The 12,596-nt window shown below is 36.2% G+C and overlaps 1 protein-coding gene across 2 annotated transcripts in view; it reads right to left on the bottom strand.

The window, feature by feature from the left end:
- HELZ (helicase with zinc finger) overlaps nt 1-12,596 on the bottom strand; it is a gene marked incomplete at both ends in the record, with an annotated part of 123,875 nt that overhangs the window by 2,793 nt on the left and 108,486 nt on the right. For both annotated transcript variants that reach the window (XM_084236911.1, XM_084236912.1), the window contains one exon: nt 891-1,143. In XM_084236911.1, the coding sequence (XP_084093037.1) occupies nt 891-1,143 (253 nt within the window). The remainder of the gene's footprint in view (nt 1-890; nt 1,144-12,596) is intronic.

Here is a 12,596-nt window from a genome sequence, read left to right as displayed (position 1 = left end):
AACCCAAAATCTCTTTAATGTGTTGCCCTATGTCTATTGTTCTAAAAATATGCTTCTCTGGCACATGCTCAAAAATGGGTCAGTTACAGAAACAATGGATTCACATTCTAATAGAAGATGAACAAAATTAATTTCAAATACAAAGGTTGATGCTACCAGGGCAGAAATTCACCAAACAAAAATCAGTGTCTTGTTCACAAAAATCAATGTCCACAGCTGACAGAGAAAAGGCTACAGATTACAGAACTCAAATAGTCATTCATTTCTTTATAATAAACATAAAAAGATAAGAGGGAACAAAGGAAAGATAAAAATGCACTCCAGGCAAAAGAGAAAGACTTTAGACTTTGCATCCAATTTTACAGCCTTCACCATTCCTATGCCTTTCTATGTTTTTCTCCTCTGTAGCCTTGAATTTCTAAGTTCCTTAGCATATAAGGAATAAACACAAAATTTCAAAATCTCAAAATATCAGATTGTTCTGGTTTCTCTCATGGCCAACGTGCATCATATAGCAAACGTCAACTACTCACAGTAAGTCCTTGGAAACTGACACTGACCTAACCAAACCCCAACCCAAAGAAAACAGAAAACAAAAATTCCCCAAGCAAAGGTGATTCTATCTATTTAGAAATACGTTTTAAGTGCCATTTACTTCTATTATTCACTCACAGATCAAAATGCTCAGTTTCCAAATATGGGTAGATCCATTTACCTTGCAAATCATAAAGATGGAATTGATGTAGTTCCACATCAGTATGAATGTCTGAGACACATCTACTGTGCCATGCGTATTAAATATTGCTCACAGATGATAACGCAAAGGGCAGCGGATGGGACAGGAAAAAACCCATCGATATCTGGGAACTGAGCAGTTAAAATTGTCTTACCTATCATCTCTCTGGGCTGAGTTGTCCTGCTGGATCCATTGCACGGAATGTTCTGATAGGGGGTAGATGAGGTGGTGTTTACCCAGGACTCCGGGGATGAAAAGTTGAAAGAAGATTGGTTATTGTGGTCCTGAAGCTCTTTACACTGAGTAAGACTATCTTGAGGAGTGCTTACTTCTTCAGAACAAGGCTGGACTGAGCTAGATGAGATTCTTCTTTGGTACAAGGGCCGACCAGGTCCTCTGGGTTCATACTAAACAAAGAAAAAGGGCATTTCATTAAGTCAGTGAGCCTTTCTCCACATGCACCTCCTTTTTTAAATGGGAAAATTATAGTCACAAGTCAGTGGAATCACACCATCCATAACAGTTACCCATTCTAGACTTAACTGAGTCCGAGACTTCACAACCTCCCAATTTATTATTCCCTGAGACTTAACAGCAAGATATGATTCCTCCTGCCCAATGTAAGTACTGCTGATTGGACTCACTGCTTATCTTCTTTTAAGTCTTCAATTCAGAACATGTATTCCTTTCTTCAATCAATTTATTCTTTATATTTTCTCCTCCCTAAATCATACAATCCTGAATTCCTGATTCTGTTAATCATTAGGAACTACAATATTTAATCAAAAAGAAAAGGAACAAATATTTAAAACCCTATAATCCTTTGACTTGGAAATATTAGTATGAAGGCATGACTTATTTTTCTTTCAAGAGGTAAAGTATTCAGCAGCAATGAGCATCTTTAGCACTAGACTTTGGTCTCATCCACAGTTCTCTGAAAAATAAGTGATTTCTGGTCAAGGGCAGAAAATGTGTGAGACGAACCAGACATCTTGTCATACCTAAAAGCAAAAAGGCTATCCCCTATTACTGTCATTATGTAAAAAGAACACAGATACCAACACAAAGGAGCTTCTATGGCCAAAGATAGAATGATGTGTCAAAAAGTATAATAACTACAATTAATAAAAAACTCAAATATATATAACAATACCTGATTCATAATGACATTCAAAACAAAGGGGGCAGGGGAGGGGTCATCACTGGGACCTTCTAAGGTACCAACTCATGACTGGACATTGACCAACAAAGGTGAAAATCGATCATTTATCCTGCCTTTTTTAGGTAATCTTTCTTTTAGGTAATCAAATAATTGATGAGGAAAAAGTTCTCTCCTATAGAAGAAAAATGAATACAAAAGAAATTGAAAGAATTTTTTAAATCACCAATATAGAAATCACCAGTTTCTAATGAAACTGAATCTAAGCAACAATGATCAATAAAATGTGAAAGACTGTTGGGAAATTCTAAAACCAGTGGATCATATTGTTATCATTCGATCACAGATATACAGTGATCCACTTAACATGATTAGAAGTAGAAAACCCATGACATATGTGTATCCTTCTCTATGTGCCTATAAACATACATTTATTTAAATGAGATCATATGATATACAGCTTGGTAATTTCTCATAAAAACATCACAGATATCTTTCTATGTCATGAAAACATTATTATGACATAATTAAAAGCTATAATTTTATTTATTCACTTATTTAAATCGAGAGTAGCCTGCAGGAATTACGCTGTGATGAACTAGAGAATATATGCCTGGCACTCAAACTAGTCAAATTTAATTTTCTAAAAACCAAGAACAAGCAAAAAAAAAAAAAAAAAAAAATCTGGACCATCAGGCTATATAGTCTCTGAGTTAAATCACATCTCCTTTCTGGACATCTGGATTTGTAGAATCTTCAGCAATTACAAATTTTTAATGGTTTAAATTATCACTAAATTACACTACTTTACATCTTCTTCAACTATAAATTCTCACATATGATGAAAGTTACTGATTTATTCACAAAATTGATTTTTTGGAAATGTTTGCATTCCTCTGTTAATTTGAAAATATTTTAGGGCTACATTTGTGTGCTCCAAGAAAGGGCAATGTAACCTTGACCTAAATTAAAATGTCAAGGATATGTAAAGATCCCAAGGCAAAAACTAGGTGCCTTACTTATATATTCCTAGCTCCTAATACACTGCCCAGGACATAAAGCCCTTGATAAATATTTGACAGAAGAATTGAATGCTGAATAAATACCATAATTTTAAACTTAATTTTCCCAAGATTTAAAGAAAAAATTCTTGATATAGAATACTCACTGAAAGAATGGGCAAAAGAACTAAACAGACACTTCTCCAAAGAAGACATTCAAACAGCCAGCAGGCATATGAAAAAAATATTCACAATCACTTATGAGTAAAGAAATGCAAATCAAAACCATAATGAGATACCATCTCACACCTGTGAGAATGGCCTAGATCCAAAAGACCAGAAACAACACGTGCTGGCGAGGATGTGGAGAAAAGGGAGTCTGCCTACACTGCTGGTGGGAATATAAACTGTTCTAGCCCTTGTGGAAAAAAATACAGAGGTGAGGGCCTCCCCGGTGGTGCAGCGTTGAGCGCTGGGTTGCGAAGCTGCCTGCGGCCTCTGAGGCGCCGGTTCGATCCCCGGCTGCTCCCCGGCCACAGGAGGAGGGTCCCACATGGCGCGCAGACCTCTCCTGCCGCCCGCTGCTCCCCTCAGCAGTGTACTTCGGTCCTTTTGCCTGCTTTGCTCCCCGCTCTGGCTCTGGTGAATTCTCTCACCCTCCCGCGCTTCTGACTGTACCCAGTGCATGCATAAACAAAACAAACAAACAAATAAATAAATAAAAACATGCCGCTATTAAAAAAAAAAAAATACAGAGGTCTCTCCCCATCAGCCATTTGACCCAGCAATTCCACTCCTAAGCAACTACTCAAAAATTCAAAAAACGAAATTTGAAAGGAAACCTTCACTCCTATGTTTATTGCAGTGGTATTTACTACAGCTAAATTACCAAAACAAGCTAAGTGCCCCAGAGCAAATGAGCTGATCAAGAAAATGTGGTATATGTACATACACACAATGGAATAATACTCAGCAATCAAAAAAGATAAACTCATGCCATTTGCAGCAACATGGATGGACCTGGAAGGGATATTGCTAAGTGAAGTAAGTCAAAAGGATTAAGATATATACTGTTTGGTGTCACTAATAAGTAGAATGAAAAGCAACTAAATTAGCAGTCACATAAAGACTTAAGTTAGTTGAAAACTAACCCTTGATAGCTGACTACAGTGAAATACCAAGGAGGGGAGAGGGATACGGGTGAGCTGATGGGGATGTACTATAGTGGCAATGCATGATGGGCATATCCCAGTATCACCTCAATTAAAAATAAGTACACAAGGGCCTCCCCGGTGGCGCAGCGGTTGAGCACTGGGTTGCGAAGCTGCCCGCAGCCTCTGCAGCGCCGGTTCGATCCCTGGCTGCTCCCCAGCCACCAGAGGAGGGTCCCACATGGCACGCAGACCTCTCCTGCCGCCCGCTGCTCCCCTCAGCAGTGTACTTCGGTCCTTCTGCCTGTTCTGCTCCCCACTCTGGCTCTGGTGAATTCTCTCACCCTCCAGCGCTTCTGACTGTACCCAGTGCTTGTATGTATAAATAAATAAATAAATCTTTTAAAAAAAAATAAGTACACAAATAAATAAGTAGAACAGCATCTATGAAAGAAGGATGGAGCTACAGCTGCCAACCAAGAAGGAAATCAACCAACCCTGCAGAATTCCAGCAGTTTAAGCCTCCGAAACACCAACTACCATGGAATATGAAAGGAAGATGAGGAATAAAGTTAGGGATTAACTTAAACACAGTAAAGAGAAAAGCGACTCTCACTCTTTACTCCTTCCTGACAATCAGAGGGATTTAAGCATTAAAAAGTCCCCAGAAAAAAACCTGCAAGGCAATAAGTCCTGAGGCATTTGCAAAATTCCCAAGTTGCTTTTCAGTGAAGTTTTTAAGTGATACATATAATAAAGGATTACCAGACATTTAAGAAAATATTCCAGCATAAAATGTGGTCCCAGACAGACGAGGAAATGGGGTAGCCCCGGAAAAAGAAACAATTTTAATTATTCTGTTCCATCTATTTAAATTCAAATTAATATTTTAATTAAAACAATAACTTTTTAAAATATTTCTAATTTATTGTTTTAATTCTTACTAAAAGTCTGAAATAAAACACAAATCCTGAATTGGCTTCCTCAGAAAAGACATTGAATTTAAAAAAAAAGAAAGAAAAAAAAAAGTTGCCATTATAAAGGAAAAATCTGAGAAAAAAAGAATTCTTGAAAATTAAACTTTTGAGGGTGCATATGAAGTACAATAGAAAGGTCCGTAGGTAAAAGGAATCTTTCACAAAGTAGGAAAAATACAGAGATAATCAAAATATGACAGGAAAAAGAGACTTGGAGAATCTAAGAGATCCAGGTTTCAGAAGTGAGAAACAGAAAGAGACGGTAGTATATCCTCAAAGGAATCTTGTAAGGCCATTTCAAAGGGCCGGAGCGGGAGTCTTTCTGAAGAGCAATGCTGTCCAAAAGACCTTCCGTGGCAGGGGAGACACTCTGCCTGCTCTGTCCAGCTAGGTAGGCCCGAGCCATGTGTGGCTGATGAGCAACTGAAAGGTGGTTTGCAGAAATGAAGCTAGAGCTATTAAATTTTACTGCATTTCATTTCATTGCAAATCACACCTAATTCATGTCAGCTTGCTTAAGTTTTACCTACTTGCTAGGTTTTACCTACAAACAGAATTGGAATCCTCTCCTTTTCCACTACTATATATACCATTATCTCTTACCTAGGTAACTATGAGGTGTTTTGCTATAGTTTTTACAGTATTTTTAAAATATTCTTTAATAAACTATTATATTAACAGAATTTTAAAACAACCTGTAGGCCACATGAGGTTGGTAAGAGTCAATCATATTAATAGGAAAAATTTATCTAAATTTCCAAAACTATACTACATGAATTTCCGGGTTTTGCTTTTCTTTAAAGAAAGTGATACTAAAATGAATGTGAGTTAATTTCAAAGTGTATGAAAACCAATTTAGGTCTAGATAAAGAAAAATAAGTATCATTTGAAGCATTTCAGACAGGCAAGGGCGATTACACTTTGCAAATAGTATTCTCCCACCAAGCAGTATTATTTTCCTATATCTGAACATAAGGTATAGAAGAGATTCTAGAATAAATGCAGTATCATGTCTAAGAAAGAAACGTCAGTTTCCCTGCTGTGACACCCAGTGCTACCTTGCATTTGTCTAGCTCATCCTGAACATGAAACACAGTCAAGTTATCAATTATAGGCCACAGCATCTCTTACAATGAGGAAATGTCAGCTTGCACAGGAAAAAAAAATAGTTCACAGTAGAATTTTACCTTCAATTCATAACTATTTGCATTTTCTCTGAGTGAAGAAGATAATTATCTGAAGGAGCATAATTATCATAATTAAATAAAATTACCAGCTTTAAAAAATAAGTTAATGCTAGAGAATTTTTTATTTTTAAAGATCATTGAGAAATGAAGTCTATTCCTTACAGTTAACTTTCTGATATTTGAGATTTCTAAATTAATCATGTGAGCAGTCAAACACATAGCAGCTAAAACTGACTAGCTTTGGGGTGGGGGGTAGGGGAAAGAAATAAAACTGAGTAGCTTTCAAGAACTTTCTCCAGCTCTCTCCACTGCCAGTTCTCACCTCACCCCACCAAAAACAAACAAACAAACAAACAGGGAAACTTGATACATAGAGAAAATATCCAGGGAATCTCCCCCACTCTACCTCCCCTTGTTCCTTTGGCAGGCCCAATAAAAATCAACATGAGAGAGACCAGCAAGAGAAAAGACAAATTTAATTCCATGCACATCGAGATCCATATGATATGGCATCTAATTAAAGAATGACCAAAATAGCCAGTTTATAGTTTTAGACAAAGCAGCAATAAATCTGTGCAGGACAGACAGAACAAGACATTCTTGAAAGTTTTAGTTTGGACAATTAATTTAAGTTTTAGTTTGGACAATTAATTAAATTAATTTAATGAGTCAGCAATCTGTAAGTTTCTATTTCTAGTCCCTGTTTCTGATACAAGGGTACCTCCCTATCTCTGTGTAAAGAAGGTACCTTTTACATAGAGATGCATTTGCACTTTCAGGGGGAACAGAAAGGAGAAAGGTCAGAGGAAATTCCTGCTCTTAGGAGAAAGGGAAGTTTAGGGCATCATTCATCACTGACTGTTCTTTTCATTTAAAACAATCAATATGTGGGCCTCCCCGGTGGCACAGCGGTTGAGCACTGGGTTGCGAGGCTGCCCGTGGCTCTGCAGCACCAGTTTGATCCCCGGCTGCTCCCCGGCCACCGGAGGAGGGTCCCACATGGCACGCAGACCTCTCCTGCCGCCCGCTGCTCCCCTCAGCAGTGTACTTTGGTCCTTCTGCCTGTTCTGCTCCCCACTCTGGCTCTGGCGAATTCTCTCACCCTCCCAGGCTTCTGACTGTTCCCAGTGCTTGTATAAATAAATAAATAAATAAATCTTAAAAAAAAAAAGAAAAACAAAAAAACAATCAATATGCTACTTTGGAGCATCGACGGGTGGCCCGATCTGGAACCTTACACTCACATCAACTTCATGCAACTGCAGTCATTTCTTGTTTTCCAGGAATAAATCTTACTCATAGTATAAAGGCCTGAAGAGCAAAGTCATGTTCCAGAAACAGCATAGGAAGTCAGGTATCTCAGCTCTACTCTAATTAGCAACTAATTGAGTTTTAAGCCCTTAACATCTTAGTTCCTCGGGTTCCTTTAAAAAGCAGGAGTTAGAATATAGCATCTTCAATGAGTCAATGTCCTTTGTCAGTGAGAATATATTTTAACATTTTATCATTAAAATGTCCAAACATAATCCATCACCTATTTGAACAACCATCAACAATGAGATTTATCTACTAAAATAATTCAAATACGATGACTATACAAGACTAAGTCATTTACATTTAGAAAGCTATATAGAATATGCTAGCTGAACGCAACAAAATACATCCTGGGCAACGGGTTTAAAATTTTAGCATTTCTTTCCTTCCGATAGAGGAAATTCTATTAAAAGACAAAGGGCCCCAAATTTTCAGAAAAATTTAGAAAAAGATGCCTTGGCTGAAAAATAATTTCTGAGAGAGAACAGCCTTTATATTTCCACCTACACTTCAGTCTTCTGGGCCCCTGGGGCTGTTTAATTATATAAACTAGGCTTTCCTTCCCTTTTATTTCTTTTGTGTTTCCTGTTGCTTTTGCTCAGTTCTCAGTTCTTTTCATAAAGAGATCACAGGTTCCTTCTACAAACATCTGCCATTCAGACGGCAACCCTACCAATGACTGACTTTCAGGCTGCAGGAGAGTCCTCAGGTCTTAAATAACTGCTTCAAGGTCCATTCTACACTGTCATAAATCCTTACTTCTGCATTCAGTATCAGAATGTATACTATGAGTTTTTACAGACCCGTCTGTATATATATGCATGTATGTATGTTTATAAATACGCATGCAATCATGTTGCTACACATTTGATCATTTTTCTATATCTACTTTTTATGTCTTTCTATCAAAATACAGTGCTAAAATTTTGAAAATCATTTTTGAAGGAAAATTAAATTACTACGCTAAATTTCTATATTAAAAATATCTGACAATGTCAATTGTATGGGGGAATATAAAAATAAAATTTATTATTTAAAAAAAAAAATCTGACAATGTAATCAGAAACTTGTTGGCAATCAGTGTGGTATGATAACACACATTTGAAGAGGTAAAAACCTATACCTCTAACACAAACACAGTGCTGAGCCACTATTGCCTCAATGAAAATCACCTAATTTAAAAATTTGTAATTTGCTGACCACTGTCTTATAAGGTTTATCTCTAATGTATGAGGTTAGCAAGTCATTTCACACGTATGTGTATAAATAAATAATTGAAGGTAAAGTTAGCAACATAATTAATTAGGGCTCTATTTATAATTACACTATCAAAGCTAATCACTAAGGAAGAGCTAAATGCTTTAGTGGAAATTCCAAGTCTCATTAACTATGGTGCCAGAAATTTTAATTAAAATAGAACATCTCATTTAAATGATTAGCTTTGATAATTTTAGCATGAATAGAGGTCTAATTTATTAATTTGGTGATCACAGTCTCTGTTATGTGCATTAGAGGGTTTATTAGATACCATACATTAATGACCGGGGGCGGGGATGATTAGACAACAGCACTGAAATCAAAACTATCCGCAAACTTCAAAATGAGTGCTGCTTGAAAAGAAAAAATGAAAATGAACATAGATGGTTCAAAAGTGTCTTTGTTCAAGAAGCAACACATAAGACAAATATTTCACAGCAGATACATCACAGAGACATGTCATCTCTAAGATGACATAAGTGAATGCTGATTTACTGAAAATTGTTCAAGATGAATGACTTGTAAGTACTCCACTTTCATTAGAAGGCCGTCACAACAGTATCACCAATACAACACAAAAATGTGCTGCTTCACAAATTCTGAGACTTTGAAGTGATGCTTTTAAAAAGAATTTTGTTTATTACTTACAAACACATTTAATCTCACTATTTCATAGTGAAGCACATCTTAAATAGCAAAAGCTTTGATCTGCACCAGTTTCAATATTGCTAGTTCTATGTTAAATGAAAGTTTTTTATGTAGTAAAACTATTCCATTTAAAAAGAATAAAGATTTGGCTCTCAAGATATAATAATTAGAAAGTATAAGGGAGAGAACAAGACCTCATTTATGAAAAATAAAGGAAACAAGGAAAATCAACCTAATAATAAATTTAACCATAAATGAAGATGTTATAAGATTTTTACAGAGAAGAATTCAGAAAATAAACCAAAAAAGGAAAGCAGGACAGCTGGGAGAGAGGGAAGAAAAAAATTAAAATATTAAAGATTGTACCAGTTCCCAAATTAGAGATTTAAAATCTCTGTAGACAAAATGCTCCCCAAGTTAAGCTACACATTTAATGTAATTCAGATTAAAACAAAAAAAAAAAAGATTGAGGGACGAGCTCATGAAGGTATTCTAAACTTCCAGTAGAAAAACCATAGAATGACCCTCCCCCTGGCCCCATATCTCAACATATACAGAAAAGGAAGAAAAAAAATAAGGGAGATTTTATACTATCCAATTAGAATGCTGCAAAGTCTCAAAAATTAAAACTGTGGAACTCTGATACATAAACATACAAATTCATAAAGGGACACACAGAAAATTGGGGGACAGATCCCTCTTACTCAGAGGTTAGATTACAAAGTTATTAAAAGTAAGAAATCTCAGACAGATAAAAATCACTCGTGATAATTCCTGAATCATGCCAAAATTACTAGAAACCAAACCTTTGAAAGCTCAGAAGAATTAACTTCTATTGTTTCTCTACATTTCATCTCCCTCCCACACATAGCAGTTAGTTGAAATTCAAGCATGATACGGTGCTATTATAAAGAATTTAACATTTGATTAGGAAGGGACTATTCTATTTAGTGAAAATGCAGTAATTTAATAATGAGGATGAAACAACAGGCTAAATATTTGGAGAAAAATTAAATTATAATCCCAAGCTTACACTAAAATTTGAAAGCAAACTGGAACAAATTTATCAATCTATTTCCAATCAGGAATGATTTATAAATCTGGCCCAGATAAGAGAGGATCTTTGCCTTTTGTTTTCTTTCTCAATCCAGTAATACCAGTCAAGACCTAGTAGTAGGAAATGATGCAGGCACAGTGCCCCTTACCATCTCAGCAACTGAGAGTCAGCTTTCACTACATTTACAGCAGTTAAGGAAAACCACGGGTAGCCTCTACGTGAGAATACGCTAAAAATTCAAAGCAGAAAAAATGGTACAGTAGGACGAAGAGCCCATCTGGTGCACCCTGGCCAAGTGGAAAGAAAGGTTTGGTGGGGGTGATAAAACTAGGCACAGCTACTGGGGGGAAAAAAATGGTTTCAAGTTTCCCCAGTAAGTAATCCCCCTCCATTAAACAAGCACACATTTGTATCTATGAATGCTTCGAAAAGCTAAATGTCATGGTATCTATCCTTGTAAAGGAAAATTATAAATTATTTTCCTAACTTCTACTATGCTAACCTTCCATGTTAACCAGGTATTTCGTTTGTCAAAAGAAAATTGAAATTATTATAAAAAAGAAAAACTAAAACATAACTTGAAAAGTCATCTCCATTCTAATTAACTGTTAAGCTAACAACTAGACATTTTCATCCCACATAAGATTCATCTACCAAGGTTCCCAGCAATAAAAGAATTCATGGTACAGAGGGAAGTAAGACATTTATTTGAATTGTTAGTGTTAAAGAAATTATTTTAAAAGACTGGAACTAAACAGCAAACATATAACCATTCTGTGAGATGATTCATGCAAAACTATTTTGTACAATATACACAAAAGTTATCCAAATTCAGTGAAAATGTCAAAACCTGCAACGTGGTGAAAATAATATTTTTCTTGTCAAGGTATTTTTTTCAGTGTTTCAAGTTAGTCATCATTTGTAAATTGCATGCACCAAATGAAGGTGACCAAATGTTTTTCTAAATGTAATTTCAGAGAATCCACTGAAAATTGAAGGTATTTATTCATACACTCAAAGCTAAACAGTAATACCAAATGTTAACAGCATGAAGGTAAAAAGAACTTAAATTCAAAATTAAGATCCATTTAAATAAATCAATGGTAAAACAATATCATTCAGTCTTCAGTAGTATTTGGTAAAATAGAAACTTTATAAAAATTTTGGCACAGTTTCCCTCATATGAAGAAGTCATTTGTCAAGTTAAATCAAAACATTCACAAGTGTTATCAGCAAAAATGATGAGGTAAGGAACTCCAAAGTCCATCCCTTCATTAAAGCAAAGGAAAAAAAAAAAAAAGAAAAAGAAAAAACACCTGGCAAAACTGTCATAGTCAACCTGCTTGGAACTTGGAAAACTAAACCTTGCAGCAACCAGAAGGGCATTTAATCAAGTAAAACCAAGGCTTTGTGGTATCCTCACTAACCCTAAGACTAGCCCTATCCAATGCAGTACAGCCCAGTGGGAGTCTCAAAAATAAGAGCTTGTGTTTCCAGCACCTATACCAGAAGGAGCAGAACAGGCTTCATTCTCAAAGAATTGCAATTATTTGTTTTGACCTGTCTGGTAGTTCCCTGGAAAATGGGTTAAAAAACAAACAAACAAACAAACAACAAAAAACAACACTTGCTCAGTCTTGTCTACCTCAGAATTCAACCAGCGCTAAAGGGACCATATTGAAAATATTTTTAGGCATATTTAGTGGCTGTTGCCCGAGGCAATGACTAACAGTTAGACCAAGCAATAGACTAACCAACAGCACTGGAGGAAAGGCTGGGGAATGAGCTGGTTTAGGGAATAAGAGCTTAAAAAGCTCTGATTTGTGCCTGGGGATCAAGAAGTCCACACACATGCCATGTTCACACTAAAGAAAGACCTGAAAAGGCTCAAGTTTCTTAAGTCAGGGTAATCTGAAGGTTCTGCAGAAGTGAGATGTGAGGCAAAGGAGAGGTGTTCCCAAACACACAACCCAGATGCCGCTGCAAAAACTGGACAAGTGTTTAAGGAAATCTCTGCAGCGATTTGCTGATGGCTATACTAATGGAAATACACAGCAAGCACATAACCATTCATTCTGTGAGAGGATTCATGTAATGAAGGCTACACAA

Source organism: Talpa europaea (assembly GCF_964194135.1).
Source record: "Talpa europaea genome assembly, chromosome: 7".
Taxonomy (NCBI): Eukaryota; Metazoa; Chordata; class Mammalia; order Eulipotyphla; family Talpidae; genus Talpa; species Talpa europaea.
This window is presented reverse-complemented; position numbering and strand designations above follow the sequence as displayed.